This window comes from Astatotilapia calliptera, chromosome 11 (genome assembly GCF_900246225.1).
Source record: "Astatotilapia calliptera chromosome 11, fAstCal1.2, whole genome shotgun sequence".
Taxonomy (NCBI): domain Eukaryota; kingdom Metazoa; phylum Chordata; class Actinopteri; order Cichliformes; family Cichlidae; genus Astatotilapia; species Astatotilapia calliptera.
The window spans coordinates 21922958-21942588 of record NC_039312.1 but is presented as its reverse complement, the minus strand read 5'-3'; the positions used below and the strand labels follow the sequence as shown (position 1 = coordinate 21942588).

The window sequence follows — 19631 nt, the reverse complement described above, 5'->3', positions numbered from 1 at the left end:
CATGACCCCCCTCACCCCCCTCTTATATTGGGGGGAATTGGTCTGGATGTGCTTATTGGAGCGTGTGCCACACGCTCATGGTTGCGCGCTCGTAAGTAGCCTATTATGACCAGCTCGTAAGTGCGCGAGCGTTATTGATGTCGATATTTCTGTTTTCCTTTGCTGGAGAGCGACTTGATGGAGCGCCAGTGGGACACTTTTCCTCTGTAGTGATGATGCTGATGATGAGGGCCGCGCTGGTAGTTCTGGGAAATGGAGCACAAGCGCAGCCCTGCAGAGAGAGGGAGAGAGGAGGAGGGGGAGGAGTAAGAGAGAGAGAGAGAGAGAGAGGGTGGGGGGGGGGGGGGGGGTTATAAGACGGAATCAAACATCCACAGGTTAATATCAGTGTATCAGCAATATCAGCAAAAACGGAAATTCAGCAGTAGCGCTGTAATATTAGTGGTAAAATGATCAAATCATCTGGGGAAATTACACAGCTGGTGTGGGATCTCACTGCTGATGGTATAGATCGGATTATTTCACGCGCAGATCTATAAAAATGAAGCCAGAGCTGCTGACCTCACACAGCATTTAGTGCGCATAAAACAGAGTGAGCGAACAATGACCTTCAATAGCTTTAAAATGGCTTTACTGCCTAGTTCAACCTTTCCCTCCCCCCCCTCTCTCTCTCACACACACACACACACACACACACACACGCACGCACGCACGCACGCACGCACACACACAGAGGGGAAGAGGCAGAACCTAATACAGACTGACAGGTCTTTCATGCAGTAATGGTGATGGTGAAAAGAGAGATCCACTCAACACACACACACACACACACACACACACATGAAACTTTGTATGTACACACACAAACAAAAGGCAGGGGAAAACAGAAGTCAACACACGCTCACGGTGTAAAGTACACTATTGCAGAAAAGTGTCCAAACAAGCACAGGCCACGGTTTAATCTCACTTGTTTGCAGCTACAGTCGGGCTTCATTCATCAGGAGAGGCGCTCGCACACAGGAAACCCTCAGTCCAGATGATCACACAGCAGAGTTTACACATTGTTTTAGTTGTATTGACTGTGGATGTTTGACTTTCTGATGTCAAACCAGGCATGCTGCACCTCCTATGCATCTATGCACATGTTTAGCATCTTGCGCTTCATTTTTAATTAATAATGGTTTCAGTCAGAAATATGTGTGTTCATTTTTTTTCTAAAGATTGATATGAGTTACAGCTTGGTCATAAACCACAACGAGGCTGTTGCACTGTACGTATTATTAGTTCACCTACACAACGCCCTCCTTTTTTGTACTTCCTTTGTGACCTTCACCAAAAACTGGCATTTCTGTCTTACTGTGACACACTTTTAAAAGACACAGTGTTCAGCACAGACATCCCTGCTTTTGGAGACAGGAATAAGTAAAAAAAATTTTTTTATATCTCTCACTGTTAATTCTTATCCTTTTTTTCAAGTCTCACTGTGATAAACACAAGTACACATGCCAGCAAATGCAGCCACACACACACACACACACACACACACACACACACACACACACACACACACACACACACACACACACACACGCACCCATACAACACTCTGATCAATTGTTGCCCTCAGGCTGTGCTGGCGTGCTATGACTGAGGAGGGAGTCTAGTTAACACCCAGTGATTCATTGCAGTACAGCATCCATCCACTTGCAGGTTCCCTCAATCAAAGAGAGCAGCCAGAAGCCAGGACAATGTCTAATCACATGACTACAATATTGTAGTAGTAGTAGTAGTGCTATAATATATAAAATAATTAAAATGAAATGGCAACATTTTGAACATCTAACAACAGAAGTGCAAACAGAGCACAATCAACCCACATTAAAAGTTTTGTACAAAAGTGTTGTACAGCAGAGCAAAGTGAGTGTCAGAGACCAACTTTTTAAAAGCAGTGACTTTCTTCTGCATCATATAGCACCAGATTAGACAGCATTAGTATCTTTGAAACACTAAAAAAAGGATTCTTTTGCCCATTTTTTATTTTAGAAAGCTGGTAATGTGGATGAAGATCAGGCTGTTCCGCAGAAGCAAGCACAGCTACACTCTTTTATATAATCATGAGGCAAACGAATCATGAGGCTAGGGATAGAGATGGAAAAACAAAGAGTTGAAGAGATGAAAGGAGTTTAGGAGTTATAAAAGTATTATTAAATACTTCTGAGAATTAAAAGGGAAAGTTATTTTCAGCTGCTCCAAAGTCATTTAGTGAAGCACACTTTAACTGACTGGAGAAAAAAACTTTAACAGCTACTGTTGAGGTGTGCCTGAGCAAGGCACTTGACCCCTTAACTGCAACAGCACAATCAACAAAGACAGCTGCAGGTACACTGGGTGTCATCTCAATTCCAATGTGTGCAAGTGCTTAAAGAAAAAGCAGGGGAGTGTATAACCCTGCATGTAGGTGAAACATGACATCACAATGATCTCACTTTATACTTGTGAGCTGTGAGCTATAATTTTCATCCCACTCATGCAGTGAAGGACATCAGTGTGTTTCCCTATCTCCAGCATCACAGTGATCTTTATAATGAGCCCATATACACTATTATTATAGGGATGTCTCGCTGTGAGAGATGCACCTTAAAACAAACAGCAAATGTGTCTATTATAGAGGAAAGAATTATGTTTCTGATGTGCAGGTTCTTCTTGCCTTGCTCTGGGTTTTGTGATACTGCATCATTTAACAAGCGTTCAACTTCTAGAGCAGGGATGTCAAACTCATTGTACATCGTGGGCCGGACCAGTGAAACACCCCTTTCTGTCAGTGTGAAGAAGTTTAACTATGCCTTTAATCGCTATCTTGATATAAGAAAAAGAAGTGCACTTTCAACAACGTGTCTCAATTCTTCTACGTGATAAAGAAATGATGCTGCAATAAATGAAAGAAATCGGTCAGCATGACTCTTTGTGCTAAAATTGTCAGAAATAGATGTGTAAAATTACTGAAAAAGTTCTAGTAGCTCATTTCCCACTGTCCTGTAATTATAAAACAGTTGTTGTTGTTGTTTTTTACTGTGGATCCAATGTAAAAAACAAAAAACAAAACAGACATTTCTTTAGTAAGTGGAAAAGTGTAAACTTTTCTGTCACTTAAATGTTTATCTATTAGTGTTTTATGAATAGCCAAGGGGAAGGAAAAGTTGTAAAACTTATGAAAGCACAGTTAAAAATCCAAAATGTGTATCCTTCTTCACAACTGGACTCTTTTCTGGGAAGATTCTGGCCCCCGGGCCTTATTTTGGACACCCCTGTTCTAGACCGTCTGAGAAAGCACCTCACTACATTTCAAAACCACCACAAAATAATCACGTGTGGCTACAAACATCTTACAGAAGAGCCTCCTATGTCTGCTGGTACAGGGAATCCATCCCAGAGAGAGATGCTGAAGTCTGTTTATCCGTAGTTTATTAACAGAAAATTAATCTGCAACTATTAAAATCTATAAATCATGTTAATTATTACTGAAAAAAAATCTGCATCATTATGTGAGGATTTTATGTTCCCTGCCTGAGAGCAAGCTGAATGTGTTGAAAACTCTGGAACTGCAATGAAAAATTATAACAAATTTTTAATCGTCATTTGTCGGCATTTCATAGACACAGGGATCACTCAGAGACTCATCAACACACAGAAAGAGCTCAACGTTATATTTTTTAGTTTTTCACATTATTTCAGATATTCTAAAAACTTTGTACTAATGCTGTCACAAATGCCTGCCAAACAAGCTGCAATAATAAAATGTTAAATTAAATGTTGCCTTTAATGGTGTGTGCCGCTGTTCGTTAAGCAGCAAGTAAAAATGCAATTAGTACTTAGTTGTGACTTTTTCCAGATAGACATTTACAGCTACAAAGCTTTTAAAATCTTTCTAATCATTCTTTAAAGTTATGTGTCACTCCTGATTTGTATCGTTCACAAACACTCGTCTCATCATCGTCATACATTCCTTACATGAGTGTAACTTTGTCATCTGTGCTGCACCAGCCATAGACACACAGTGGAGGTCAGGGAAGCAGGAAGAGTGCATTAAAGTAGTGAACCAGACCCATGGCTGATACCGGGGTCAGTGCAGGACAGTGGCCAGTAGAGGGCATCAGCCGCCTGTATCATTGTTGGGTGGTTCCTCCTTCAAACCAGCATGCCTGCATCCTGAGGGCGTGTTGTTGACTGTGGTGTGCCTGTTGCAGAGTCTTCCTCCAAAGCAGAATGAGTCAGACCTTTCATTGATGTAATTTGTGCCAAAGCTTCATTTACAGTTTACTACAGACACCCTCGTGAGCAATTATATACAGCAAGTTAGAAATTTGTATCTTATACAAAGATGTAAAACAGTAAGTTGATTTCTCCTGACGATGTTTCATTGCATCATCAATTTCTGTGTTTTTTTTATTTTCACACGATATCCATACACAGTTTTCTCAATTCAGCGTTACTTAACTTCTTTTTAAAACTATTTTTAATTCATGATATTGATCACTCTAACTTGACAGTGTGAGTTGTGAAACTGAATTGATGATTTACTAAATTCAGAGAAGACAATAGAATATTTAACTGCATTTGCCATTTGGTAAAAATGTACATAGTTCATGTATCGGCATAGTATATGTATGTTAAAAAAAAAAGCTATGTGCATTCTCTCTTTGTGAAGAGTGTTTTGCATTGTACATTTCCAAGTGCATACAAATTTCCTGCAGCACTGCAGTATCTCCGTATTATACCGCAGCCCCACGCTCTGTCTGCCTCACTCTCCCTCGCTGGTATCTCCTCTGTAACTCAGCTTAACCTTCTATGTCTTTCTAGGAATCACTTTTTCCTCCCATTTATTTCTCCCTTCTTCCATGTTTTGTCCTATTTGTTTCTCTCAGTCCACAGTTTTTGTTAAAGCTTCCCGCTCAATCTCCAAAACTGCCTTTGATCTCAGTTCATATTTGCTCCAAAACTAACATTTGAAAATATATTTGGTCTCCTTCCACTTCCTCTGACATGATCTGCAATTCAAGCTCAACATTTACTGTCATCACATATAAATGTACATGATTATGAAGAGTCTACTTTCCTTCCTGAAGCTCCTTATTCCTAACAGGGGGAAGCGCTCATGTGCACGTGTGTGTGATAATGAGGGGGAGGTACGGGTGATGGAGGCATGGCCATTGGAAGAGCCTGGCCCTGGGGATGTGAGGAGTGAGACCTGGGCAGGGTGTGTGTGGAGGGATAACCGGTAGGCTGTGGGGGCATCTGGTAGCTTCCTGCGGAAGAAGAGCCAGAAGGTGGGCTGCCTGGACCAACCGCTTGGAGGTTGCTTTTTGATGGGGCTGGCGGAGTCTGGTTAAGCTGGATGGAGATGTCGCTGGAGGCCTCAGAGGTGCTGCGTCCACGTTTTGGTGGGGGCCAGGAGGAGTCTGGTTGGAGGAACTGGCCGCTATAGTCGCTGCTCTCAGACAAGCGGGGGCGGTAGAGCGCAGGGTGGGGGCGGTACATCTCTTCTTCTGCATAACGTTTCATGAACAGATAGACTGACATCACACCGGCCCCCTAAAGAGATGAGCGAGATTAGATTATATGTGACAGTGCGTATTTTGTTCAGAGACAACATTTCAAAGAAACAGTAACGAGTAGGTGTGTGGGATGTGATTATAAATGACTAATAAAAGGAGACATGAAGAAGAATGTATAAAATAAATTTAAAGGTAAAACAATAGCCAACAAGGAGTCCGGAGAAAAGAAAAGACGAGGGAAAAATCAGAGGAGACAGTTAGTTTACACTGAATCAGCCACTGCAGCACATTAAGAGCAGGGCCACTGATGACAGGAGAGAGGAAGCTGCAGGACGGGGAGGAGGAAGGAGAGAAGGAAGGGATATGTGAAGATGAGGACTCACGTGAAACTGCACCATGCACGAATTCACACATGAGCACAGCTGTACGGAAACCCTGCTGTTCTGCATCATAACCACTAATACCTCACATTACCTTCAGAATACAGATCATCACACTCAGCAGGGAGTACCTGCACCATACAAACTGTGTTGCACGTGTGCAATCAGACACTCAAGCACACACTATAGCCCCTGTCAGACATCTCTCATATATTACAGCATCAGCTTCATGGTCACTTTTTCTTAATGCTGGCTTGTCAATTTTTAAGCAGCACAAGTTTGAACTACCTCCAGTCACATTACAGGAAAGCAGGCACAATATTACAACTTCACGTGTGTCTTCTGTTACTTTGTGAGCTGTTAAACTCCTAACATGGGGACATTTGGCATGATGCATTTTTGCTATTCTAAATCCACAAGAGACAAGAAAAGTCTTTCTCTTGAAGCCTGTGTGCCAGCGGTGTATCGCAGCTTTCTCTCAGCTGCAGAGATCCTGCTCTTAGTTACACTAGTGGAAACAACAACAAAGTGTTGATAGGACACTTTAAATTGTTGTGTTCAAAAGTGTTGTTATACTTCACAACAGTCAATACTGGCAATGTTTTTCGACAGATGTGAAGCAAACGTAATTGATTAGTGTAGGTGTGTTTCTAGGATATATATATTTTTAAGAGGAATGGCACAATAAGAAGGAGTCATAGAGACTATGGGAAAACATAAATGTCTTTCAAAAATAAGGATTGTGTTGAAAATTTGGTTAGAAGTGATCTTCAAGTCTGTTGTGTTCTGATACACTTTTTTCAATGCTCTTAATATTTTTCTATCTAACATTCACACTCTGATGGATGCATTTGGCCCAACGATAGTTGGCATGCAGATTGGAATTGAACCACCAACCTTCCAATTACTAGGTAACCTGCTTCACCACCTGAGCTACAGCCACCCAAATTTCTACAGTGCATTAGAGTACAAATCACTTTTAAACACATGTTCATAAAATGCTTTAATCAATGCAACTTAAGCACTTTATCTGCTTTATCCAGAATCTTAGAACTGTAGTAGCATGAGGAAACCAATGAAGAGACAGGGAGGACATGCAAACTCCACACAGGGAGTCCCCCGCCCACCACAAGATTCAAACCAACATCTGCTGTGAGGCTGACAGACCTAACCCCTGCACCACCAGCACAATATGTAATATAGACACAATATATTACTAACAACAGAACTGATAATGGTCGAGGTTTGGAAATAATCACTAACAGCTTCTTCTCTTCTGGGAATGCTTTCCACAAGGGTTAGGAGTGTGTTTACAGAAATTTTTGACAATTCTTTCAGAAGGGCATTTGTGACATCAGACACTAACGTTGGATGAGAAGGCCTCGCTCAAGTTTCCCTTCTAATTCATCCCAAAGATGTTCTGTCGGGTTAAGGTCAGGGCTAATCCACGTCTTTATGGACCTTCCTTTATGCACTGGTGCTCAGTCATGTTGGAACAGGACCGTTCCGAAAGTGTTCCCACAATGTTGGGAGCATGAAATTGTCTAAAATGTCTTTGTATGCTGAAGCATTAAGATTTCCTATCACTGGAAATAAGGGGCTGAGCCCAGACCTGAACAACAACCCCACACTAGAATCCCCCATAATCCCCTATACTCAAAAACTACTGGTCTCCTGGCAACTGCCAAACCCAGACTCGTCCATCAGATTGCCAGATGGAGAAGAGAAGATTCGTCACTCCAGAGAACACATCTCCACTGCTCTATAGTCCAGTGACAGCGTGCTTTACACCGCTGCACGTGACGCTTTACTTTGTGGTTGGTGATGTAAGGCTTGGATGCAGCTGGGTGTCCATAAAAACCCATTCCATGAAGCTCTCTATGCACTGTTCTCGAGCTAATCTAAAAGAATCAGCATCTGCTGACCCTGCTTTGTGATTTTACGTGGCTTATCACTTCATAGTTAAAATGCTGTCAGTCCCACTCATTTCCACTTTGTTATAAAACCACTAACAGCTGACCGTTAGCCACGAGGAAATTTCACGCTCGCACTTGTAAAGGTGGCATGGAAGTGGCCACAGGTGTACAAAGGAAAGAACACCTGAATTCATTGATTTGGATGGGTGAGTGAATACTTTTGGCAATATAGTGCTTTTGCACACTCTGATACTCTGAGGCAGACACCTAACACAGGAATGGGAATCTGGAGATGCCCCTGATGCAGTGGGAATATTTTAATGAAGCAGTGAGGAAAATATTGTATAAGCGAACCATGTCTGAATGACAAAATGCTGTGCTTTAACAAAAAGATGAAGCAGCTTCACGTTTTCATGTCTGAAAAGGGCCTCTCACTCTCTTTCCCAAATTTTCTAACTAGCACACACAGAGCCTCGACTGACCTCTTTGAGTAAGAAGGAAGAGGCAGCGAAGGCAAAGGACCAGCCGTAGTGGTAATTGAAGAACTGCTCAGGCTCTCTGGGACGGTTCATCACCTCGTCATTAATACTGGAGATGTAGAGCACCAGCCCCACCACCAGACTGAGGCCTGCACACAGCACATTAACAATGACACTGAGCATAAGAAAGAAAGTCACATACAAAAGTGATCCAGACAGCCACACCAATGTGTGCAGAGTGAAAGAGAAAGATGGGGAGGGGCCAGGCCAGCTAATTAGCTTTCAAAATACTTACACTGATCGAGAAATGGAAAAGACACCAGAGAGACAGACGAGAAATTTCATATCAGTTATTCACAAAGACCTTTGAACATTTTTCCTTTTACAATGAAAACAGTCTTTTTAAAAAATAACATTCTTTTTGCAAAAAATAAAATAAAAAGAAATAAAATAGAGCATACTGTCACTGTGGATTACTTTCAGCGGCAAATGATTTTAACATGCAGTTAACATGTAACTAGGTTCAGGATTCAAAAGCACTTTTGTGACAATTTGATTTAAAAAGGATATATCAGGATATATCAACGTAACCTGTCACACCACCTTTGTGTTTTTCCAGGTTTAACCATAACACCAGTGTTTCTATAACCAAGTGCTTAACACACCTTTAACCACCTCAAACATAATCCTGTAAAAAAGTTTCAAATCCTTTAGTTTTTATGATGTGAGGATTGCAACACATTACAAGGAAAGCCACATTCTTTTTAATATATGAGTGGATGAATGAACATGCTGGCATACTGTATGTCATTCATATCCTCATCAGGCAAATAAATAAATACATAATAATAAATCTTCATTATAAAAATGTCTTATTATGCTAGCACAACTTAATTAATAACTTAATTCACTAAGACAGACTGGCAGCATGTCAGGGTATGAAAGGTGGGAAAATGAATTACTGGGAGGAAAATTATAATTTAAGTATTATAAGGTTCTCTTATAATGACTGCTGTTTCTGATTAGGTGTATGTAAGGATATTTCTCTTTATTAAACAGTTAACAGTTACTTGCTATTTATCTTAAGGCAGAAGAAGAAGAAACCCTGAAAAAACCCCACTTAAAATGTAACAAAAGAAAGAGAATAATTCTGCTCCTCTAACATAGCATGCTAATTAAAGTCATGCAGTCAGAATTGATGCAGCATGCTGTGAAAACTTGAATATGTTATAGTGAAAAATTCAGTATATTCACTGTACTGGAAACAGAAGTGCCTTTCAAACGTGAACGGATGATCTGGAATCAGCCAGAAGCATCCCATACAACATTTAAACCTCTCTTTTCCAGGAACACTTACCTGCCCTCCACCTTACTTTGGCTATGTTAAAATTATGAGATGCAACATATGGCCAACATCACAGTATCAATATTCAAAGACAGCATCATGCTGTAAGCAGCGAATATGAATATTTCACCGCAACATTCAAGTGCACTACAGGGCTGTCAAGTGCTTATGCCCTCTACGTGAATGGCCTGGTTTTGTTGTTGACTTAAATTTGAAACGCGTGAGAAATGCAGAAACCGTGCTGCTGTCAATCCTGCAGCAGAAGTACATCTTTATCTGAGTTAATGCCTGAAAATCCAAAGGAACACACAGGCACGTGCACAGTCAGAGGCAGGAAAAGAAGAAGTGTTGAGTGTGAGACAAAGGGGAAGCAAACATGAAGGTAAATGGTGCAAGGAGGCGTGCAGCTCATCTGTGGTGTGTTTGTTGGGGGAAGAGATAAACAGAAAAAGAGAGGGAGGGAAAGCGAGTAACAGAGAGAGCGGGAGAGCCTCTAACCAAGATTAAACATCTGTGGCCCCATGCTGTTTTTTTATTTCCTGCGCTGAATACTGTTATGTTAACCAGAACAGGGTGCCATTGCACCCAGCCTGCCAATACAAACTACAATATTTACCAGACTACAGCGTCAGAGATGCCAGTGGAACATCCTTCCGCACACACCACTGCAGCAACAATGACTCAGAAATAATATCCTTTGAATGAAGGGGTGAGGAAAGGAATAGGAGGAAGGAGAGGGGCTGGGGAGGGAGGGTTGAGAGGGGTGTGTAGTAGGGAAGGCAGGAGGAAGGCACAGAGAGGCTTAGTGCAGCAGAGTATGTAAGCAATTTGATACACTTGCACCTTATTATCACCCTATTATCAAAATAAGGCATAAAGTAAAACACTGTGACACTCCAGCAGAGGCTATAAACATTATGTAACCTTCATTACATAACATTTATTACCTCGTATACTCTGAAATGGCATGTCGAAGTCATCATATCAGACTCTGCGTGATACTCCTCTGAGCTCTGCAGTCACGCTTCCTCCTCAAAAGTGCGTGTTAGGAGAAAGAACCGCCAGAGAACACAAGCTCCAATGTGGCCACTGACGATCAGGCTGAGCACCAGAAACGGGAGCATTACCGCCATCTGCTGTTCAACAAGACCGGCTGCACTAATGAAGAAAATGCTGCTGAAAAACCTGCTTAAGCTGCTTAAGAAATATTCAAAGGTTTTTGCAATTTTTTTTAACACTCTTTTAAAAATATGCCACTAAAATATGGAGGAAGAGCTACTCCTAATTAACAAGTTAATAAAGTTTATACGAGACAAAGTCAAATGAAAAACCCAGCGGGAACATTCAAAGCAAATCCATTGACCTTTTCTATTGACACTCCCCACACCTGCATCACAGACCAGAAATAGAGCTGTGATGGAGTGTCTGCATGTGTGACACAGGACACACCAGGACGCTGTAATCAATCACAGAGTGAGGGAGCAGTAACAGCAGGACATGAGTAATGGGTCCCACCTGAGAGGATGAAGAAGATGCCGGACACAAAGGCCAGGATGGTGCGCTGAGGTCGGATGTGTCCGATGTTACTGATGACGAAGGCAGTGAAGACAAAGAGCAGCGACACCATCGGGAAGGGCGTGGCCGTACGCACCATCTCTGGAGGAAGGAGAGGTCACAGTGTTAAATGCACGTTTTAGGATGTGACCTTAAACTGGGGAGAGAGGAGATGATAATCTTGGCCTTAAAAGAGTTAAATTACATTATTTTTTTATGTCTTGCATGTTTCATAAGACTTATGTCTCATCCTAGATGAATTGAGCATGAATTGAATAAACTTTTTTTTTTTTTACAATGGGGTCACGTCTACGAGGAAAGTCCTATAAAACTTGTAAAACACAAACATTTCTACTTGGAGACAACAGGAATTTGTCATTTCCCCCCCTCTAATTCCTTGTAATTTTCTTCTTTCTGACTTCTGACAACAATATATAAATAAATGGCATTACAGCAATTGCAGATATACAAAAATATAATCACTCACTCTCTACAACCCAGACAGACCACTGAGGTCACCAGGCTCAAATGTTTTACGTTTTCAGAGTCAGATCTCAGTCCACAAAGGGTGCTTTCAGTTAGTGTGGATACATTGTCTGTGCGTACATTCAAAAACAGACTCAAAACCTTTTTATTAACACAGTCCTACACTTAATACGTGCTATATAAATAAAATTTGTAGTGAAATATCTAATAGATTATGGAGTTAAATCACTGAATTTACTAATTCATTGGTAATCTACTGCAATCTGAAGGGTTTAACACAAAACATATTATACCTCATGCAAAGTCTTTACCATGAAAAAATAAAACCTTTGAATCACTGGATGAATAATTTTTCTAAATTCAACATCTTTGGATTTCTTTTTCTCAAACTTGTCAACTTACAGAACCTGCTGATGAATTTTAACACTGATGAACTGCTGCACTCAAACATCAGTACCCTCAAACAGTCAGCAGGGGGACACCGCCGCAGGCTCTCACACAGTAGATGAAGTGTAATGCCGCTGCTGTGTTTTACTCACTCAGGATGTTCGCAGTGTTTTCAGTGGTGATCTCTATATCGGGCTCGGTGAAATACTCTGACGCAACACATCTCCCATTTTCTGATCCTGTGAGCAACCACAAAAGGTGGAAAATGTTGGGGTTGGTCAAGGATCAAAGTCAGTGGTGCATGAAGAAACACACTAAAATCAAAAGAGCATGTGGGTCTCTGCAGTCCTGCTCACAGGTAACGATCATGTTTTGTGACAGCTATGATTCCAAAGGCCGGAAGGTTGCTAGCTGTCTTTTCTCTGATTTCTGCTCTCTCACTCTGTTGCTCTTTCTGTGTGTTTGTCACTGCGTGATGATCAAATATGAATTCAGTCATTCTTTGCATATATATATATACATGTGCTGTATCTTCCTACCAGCCACAAAGCAAACTCTCCAGAGGCCTGAATGGAGCGCCATCTTCACCTCCTGGCTCTGGTTCTGCTGTAGGATGATTCCCTCCACCATTATGAGCCAATAGTCCGTGGACACAGCCACCCCGACCAGCAACAGTCCGCAGGCGCCGAACACTGTGGACAGGATGGTTAACGCACGGCTGCTACACGTACTCATCTGGAAGGCAGGATGAGAGAGGCACATCAAAACTGCAGACAGAAATATAGGTAGATATGGAAGGGCTCACTAAGGGGAGGTCATTAGAGACGGGAAACTCTGAGACAGACATGTGACACGCTCACATGGGGAAAAAGAGCTACAGGCTATCCTCCTGTCCTGCCTTGTTATTGCTAAAGAAGAGTTAGTGACACATTCACTGGCAACCAATCCTGTTTAAGGTTAGAGAGGAGCCAACAAAACGAATGATGAATTCACAAATAAAATTATGAAAGGACTAAAAAAAAAAAGCAGAAAAACAGATACACAGATTAGGAAGGAGAGTTGAGGTCTTACGTGACTCACACATGGTCTTTCTGTGACTTAATTCTGGTTGACCGGGAAAGACTTGAACATGCTGTCTGTATAGATTCAAGAGTTTCTGTGTCTGTGTAGCCTCTGCTTAATTTGGAACCTTGTTCAGTGTCATCAGCTTCATAAGTAATGGAGGCATGCGAAACACAGAGAAGGCTGATGCTTACTGTAATTTGTTATAGCTATATTGTGAGGTTTATTACAATAATGAAGATGACTTGTCAGCCTGAGAGTTTGAATATTTTCCTTTGATTTGTATTCACTGCAGTGTTTGCAAAAGTGGAGGACATCAGGCTGACGTTCCTTTCACTTTTCAAAATCTTATACTTGCCCCCCTTTGCTTTTCCTGCTAAAAATCTCTTTAAATCCAGATGAAGGAAGAGAAGAGAGAACAGCTTTCAGGTACTATGATGCACAACATGCCTAACGAGCTTAATGAGCCTAATGAGCAGACGTGAGTGTCTGCCAGACGGTCTTCACCCTGGTTTTTCCCTTACCTTATTAACACAGGTTTTTTGAGCTGCATAGTGTGTGGTGATCACCTGCAGACACTCCCACTAACTAATCATGGTGTTTGCATTTCTTTACACATTTCCCTATGTATGATCATATAATCTTTAAACATTCTTAACACTCCTTAGAAAAATATGTTTCTCTAGCTTTAGACGGCTAATTAGGTCCAACTGTCAACATTTGAAATCACTTAGATGCTGGAGATGTGTCTGGAATGACTTGCATTTATCAGCAGCTGCACACTTTTTTAGTTTGTGATTTTCACATTCTTGCAGTGTGTGCAGCAATTAAGATGAAATAAATAAAACCTGACAGTGTAATAGAAGCATTAAATAAGCACTGCAATCTGACATAAGCCACTAAAAACTACTTTAGTGTCCTAGTGCTTACTAAGGAAACATCATTTTTCAGGGCTGTGTTCATCGAAACTGTGGGCTATAGGTAGAATAAGTAATCCATCCATCCATCCATCCTCTTCTGCTTATCCAATTCAGTGTCGTGGGGCTGCCATTGTGGGAGAGGCAGGGTACACCCTGGACAGGTCACAGAAAACCATTCCACCTATTTATAATCACTAATTAACCCAACCCCACTAACTGCATGCTTTTGAACTGTGGAAGGAAGCCAGAGAGAACATGCGAACTCCACACAGAAAGGCCCTGGCCCAGATGGTGGATTTGAACCCAGTACCTTCTTGCTGTGAGGCAACAGTGCTAACCATTGCGCTCTAGAATTAAGTAGCCACTTTAAAATATAACCCTTAGCTTGCTTGAGACCAGAGTTGATTTTCACCACACCATGGATGGTTTTTCACCCTTACCATCCATCCATCCATTCGCTTCCGCTTATCCTTTTCAGGGTCGCAGGGGGTGCTGGAGCCAATCCCAGCTGTCATAGGGCGAGAGGCGGGGTACACCCTGACAGGTCGCCAGTCTGTCGCAGGGCCAACATACAGGGACAGACAACCATTCACACCTAGTGGCAATTTGGATTATCCAATGAACCTATCCCCACAAGCTCCATGTCTTTGGACGGTGGGAGGAAGCCGGAGTACCCGGCGGGAACCCACGCAGACACCGGGAGAACATACAAACTCCACACAGAAAGACCCCGGCCTGATGGTGGAATTGAACTCAGGACCTTCTTGCGGTGCGGCAACAGTGCTAACCACCGTGCCGCCGTGCTGCCCCTTTTTCACCCTTACACCATCTAATTTTGGTAAACATGTAGCAACTCATTTGGGTAGGTTCTCAGTCATCCAGGTCATGGCAATCTAAGGAGCTTGGAAAGAAAGCAAAAGAACTTCTTTAAACAACAACTCAAGCTTCAACCTCTTGTTCTTTCAGTAGAGGACGGGAGTGGAATCATCCATGTTCTTCAGCTGATGTAACACGTTGCTTTAAGGTTTGAAAAATGTGCGCTTGAGCCTTTCCTCAGCATATCACTGCTGCTCTGAGCTCTTATTTGAACTCACACTACACTGTTTCACGGTCATTAATAAAAATCTCCACAGTTTCTTGCATCACCCCTTGTAAATCCTGACCCCCTTTTTGCTGCACAGAAACTGCAAATCAATTATTCACACCTATTAAACATACGACAATACATCTGCATAAAATAATGACTTAAAAAAGTAACGCTCAGGGTCGCAAATTAATTTAACAGCGTGGGCCATTTATCGTGCACCTCCGACGGCTGTGACAACAGAAACTTTAATGTCAAATAATGACTAAAACATGAGAACCACTTTATTATTCTGCTCTCTCTTTGTATGACAAACCTTTGAGTCTTTGAGAAGTCTGGTTACAAAAAAAAGTAGTCTACTGGGGAACAAACTCTTAAAGATTAAGCCTGGTCTCGTCTTATCTGGACACCCATTGTGGGAGATGTGACCACTAAGTTCCCTCAGTTTCTATGCAGCAGCAGGGATGAATAGAGTTTCTTTTGTGCGCTAGGCACAATAATGATGTGTAAGAACAGAACTGGGTGATGGTAGAGGGTACACATTAGAGAAATAGTCTGAGAAATGACAAGTTTGGGCATCTGAAAGGATGAAAGAAGCAGATGAAGTAAGGATTGCATTACTAATGGGGCAGACAGAAGTGAGGAACCACAACCACAAAAAGTCCAGTCAGACAAACACATGAAAGATGGAAAGCCACTGAGATTAAAAGGAAAACTTACAAGATACATAAAGGGCAGGATACAAATTGGCACTGTCATCTGCCACACAAGGGAACAACTGAGGATTTGCATGGGCTTAAGCTGCACATGAGTTTCCTGCTGCCCTGGTCTTAACTTTCCTTCTTTAACTGGGGGGTCTAAATCACACGGCAGGCCAATTTCAGCTCCCGCTGCCACAGTAACAGTCGACTGGTGCTGAAAAGTTTAAGTTAAAGAGTTCAAGGCAGGGTCACCGTGAACTCAAAAACAACTCCGTGAAATGACACAGCATGATTGGAGGGATAGACCGATGAGGTATAAAGATAAGATCAGAGGACACAGAGGAGTGGGCTCACGAAGAAATAATCACACTTCCCAACTTGTTGGAGGAAATGCCAGAGTGGTCAGAAACGAGTGTGAATCAAAGTGGAGTTGCAAAATTGCACAAACGAGTTGATGTGCCCGAGTTGCTCTCCTAGGCTTGTTCAGCACCACGGACAGCACCCTGTTTTCAGACTTGTTCAGCACCACGGACAGCACCCTGTTTTTGAGCACAACGTCATAGAAACACACTGAAATCCAAGAACAACAACAAAAATACAACCTGCTGGCTCGTAAGAGATTGGGATTAAAAATTAAAAGCACTGATTTATTGTGCCAGAAATCTTCTAAAGGGCTGCTGTGGCTTTTGAAGAAATAAGCACTCAGACTTAAGATTGGGTTTGAGTTTGAAAAAAAGAGCAAAGGAGAAAAAAAATCAGTTTCCTGTTAGATTTGTGATAACAATCCCATTTTAGTGCTCTGACACAGCCCCTCAGCTCCTTCATCCTGAAAGCAATGAGCCAATTGAATTGGTTAGATAGGAGCCACAAGGGGGACAAAAGGTTTAATTCACTCCAATCTGTCACAATCTGCAGACTGACATCACCTGTAAGCCTCTCAGGAAAGAGACACCAAGAAAGAAAGAGGCAGTGATGGAAAAGAGGAGAGGATGTGAAAGAAACAACCCAGCTTAAATAAAACGAAAGCAAAAGCAGCAGAAAGAAGAGAAGATGGGGACGAACTACGTGTGGAGAGATCTTTTAAAGACAGGCACAGAAGGAGTGTATCGAGAAGATATAGGTTAACACGAGAAAAGACCTTGGCCCAAAAAATGGAAGGAGTACTCGACATGGACGCGCACGACGGGAGTGCGCGTACCCCGAATTAAAAGGTGTGCACTGGTTGTCAGCCCTGGAGAAATCAATGAAACCACTCATTAGGAAATAAAAGACTTCACGGGAACTAAACGTGGATACCATGACTCAGTAGAAGGTTTTGCTCGTGGTTTCTGCGCAGACACACTCTGACAATCCACTCGCATCATTTCTTTCTCTTTTTTTCACGGTGCAAAGCGGATAGATAAACACTGCCACTATACTCTCACGTACCCGCAAAAGAACACCCTAGTACTGAGTGAGGCAGTCACACGAGCATCTATACGGGTTTGTTTAGCCCCCCACCCCCGCAGCTGTCACACGCACTCACACGCGGAGTTTTGAGATGATAAACACAGAGCAGGGAACATGTGAGCGACTCACGTTGAAAAACCGGAATGGGTAAAATAAATAGAGCTGCTCAACGACTTAGCTGTCAGGTAAGAACATTTTTTGCCCCCCACCACCACCTCGCGTGCGCTCTCACTGGAGCACGAGCGGCTATCTTTACGCTAACACGACTTATGAATTCAGCTCTTTTCACAGCTGTCACACAGGCACGTACATTTTAAGTCGGGTTAAAAAGACGAAACAAAACGGGGAGTCATGATTATAATTCCTACGAAAAGACGCATAAATGCAGGTATTCAATGAGAGGGGGAAATACTCACCGTGCCACGAGAGTCGTGCGCACACGTCAGTAAGCCAAGAAACCTCACACCAGGGAGGCTTGCTGGGGTTTTGTCTCTCCTCTCACTCTCTTCTCTCCTTTTCCCCCTTTCCTTCTTACTCTCTCTCTCTCCCTGTCTTCTTCTCTCCTCTGTGTGTTTTCCCTTAAGCCCCCTTACCCATCCTCTAAAATTCCTCACTCTCTCTTTCACTCCGTCTGTCCCAGGCACTGCGGTGGATCGGTTCAGGAAGCTACTTTGGTTACCAAAGAGACATACTGTAGCGGGAGCAGGGGGGTAAAAGTGTCGAAGGGAGAGAGAGTGAGAGAGAAAGAGAGAGAGTATATGTGAGTATGTGTGTGTGAGAGAGAGAGGTGGAGTGGAGTGATGTCATATCGCACTTCACTGTATAAACTGTTGTATAGTAATACTCACTCATCCTTTTTAACATCAATTTTTCTGGATGTGTTGTCACATTTAAAGAAAATAATATAGGCTTTTTTTTTAAATACTTGCTTTTGTACTCACTCTTTAAAACTCTTTGAAACTGTCCCAGCAACCTTCACAGAAGCTGCCATGAGCATACAGTTTCTATAAATTACTTGATGTCACATCTTTTAAAATGATTTTAAGGGAATAAATAACGTCCATGTGGTAAACATTTGCAATAATTTTCTCACACGATGAACAGTAATATACAATATTATATATCACTATATAATAAATATAACGTTTTCCAGCCAAGAGAAGCTGAACGAAAAAAGTTGAGGACTCATTAGTGAGTATCTTTAGGGATGGAAAGGGTGAAAAACTCCAAATTTCACACATTTGCTGTGTGGAGTTTTGAAAATAAACACAAACGATAGATTACCTACCCTCAGTATCGCACAGTAGATAACTAATGACTGAATAAGGACTTTCATTCAACCCCACAGTACTGATGAATATCAGAAAAACGTGTAGTAACCTCTCCTTCACGTTCTCCTCCTGTCCCCTCCTTCTTTGTCTCCTGTGGTCTGTGTCCCTTACTCTATTTTTAGCTGGCTGGTGGAGGATTCATATATTTTTAGCAACGATATCAATAGTCTACAGCACACTCTGACCTCAGGGCACGAGCGAGAACGAGAGTGAGAGATTAAGGGGGGCGAGAATAAGAGACTGAGACGCGATAGGAGCGACGAAGGATAGAGATAGAAGCAGAGGAGGCAGTGGCGAAGGAGGGGGATGATATCGTGTCAGAGTGACAGTGAATGATGGACTGCACATACAACTCCAACCACTGAGCGCTGGTGGTTCAGTTACACCAAGGCTGATGCTGTCAGTGCTAGAGAAAAGATTGTGATGGAAGTTAAGAATCAGCTTTAGATGTAAAAGAAACAGGCTGATGAGGAAAAGTGTCATTACGTGCTTTATTTTCTGTTTGACACTCTTCAGGTCTGCACTGCAGATTAGAAACATATCCCAGACAATTAAGAAGGTTTATCTGTCATTACAAACATATCTACCTCAGGTATATTCAGATTAAAGTCACTTTAACATAAGCAAGTATGAACAATGGCTTTTTTTAAAATAAAGAAATAAATCAACACAAAGATCAAGAAGGTTTTTTTTCATTAAAATATGCTTTTATATGATATAGTCCACTCAAAATTATACTCCTACATATCCACTGCCTGAACACCATTAGCATAGAAAATACTGTATAAGTGTAAATCAGATCATAATACTGATGTAGAGGCCGGGAGAAGACAAGCTACACATATCAACAGCCAGCAACAGGAGTATTTCAAAGAGATACAAGCAACACAATAAATTTGGACAGGTGATTATTGAAGAATGATGTACAACGATGCAGTAAAGCATTTACAGTGCAGAACTGACAGAAAAGACAAACAGAGGGGAA

The 19631-nt window shown here is 41.9% G+C and overlaps 1 protein-coding gene across 2 annotated transcripts; it reads right to left on the bottom strand.

Annotated features, from left to right (window-relative positions):
- Window positions 1–3607: 3607 nt before the first annotated feature.
- Window positions 3608–18028, bottom strand: cacng7b (calcium channel, voltage-dependent, gamma subunit 7b). Of its 2 annotated transcripts, XM_026185717.1 has the most exons (6): window positions 17732–18028; window positions 12639–12834; window positions 12252–12338; window positions 11188–11328; window positions 8331–8476; window positions 3608–5589 (listed from the first exon to the last, which is right to left on the bottom strand). In XM_026185717.1, the coding sequence occupies exons 2-6, from the start codon at window positions 12832–12834 to the stop codon at window positions 5134–5136; spliced, it is 1026 nt and encodes a 341-aa protein (XP_026041502.1). In that variant the 5' UTR covers window positions 17732–18028; the 3' UTR covers window positions 3608–5133. The 2 variants fall into 2 exon arrangements, with proteins under 2 accessions (XP_026041502.1, XP_026041501.1); XM_026185716.1 differs by lacking the exon at window positions 17732–18028 and having other exon boundaries at window positions 12639–14390.
- Window positions 18029–19631: the final 1603 nt, after the last annotated feature.

Coding starts and splice junctions, on each gene's coding strand:
- cacng7b (XM_026185716.1), bottom strand. CDS start 12,861: ATGTGCCTCTCTCATCCTGCCTTCCAGATGAGTACGTGTAGCAGCCGT. Junction 11,329..12,251: donor AAACACTGCGAACATCCTGA/GTGAGTAAAACA, acceptor TCCTTCCTCCAG/AGATGGTGCGTACGGCCACG. Junction 5,590..8,330: donor CTTCCTTCTTACTCAAAGAG/GTCAGTCGAGGC, acceptor TCATCTCTTTAG/GGGGCCGGTGTGATGTCAGT.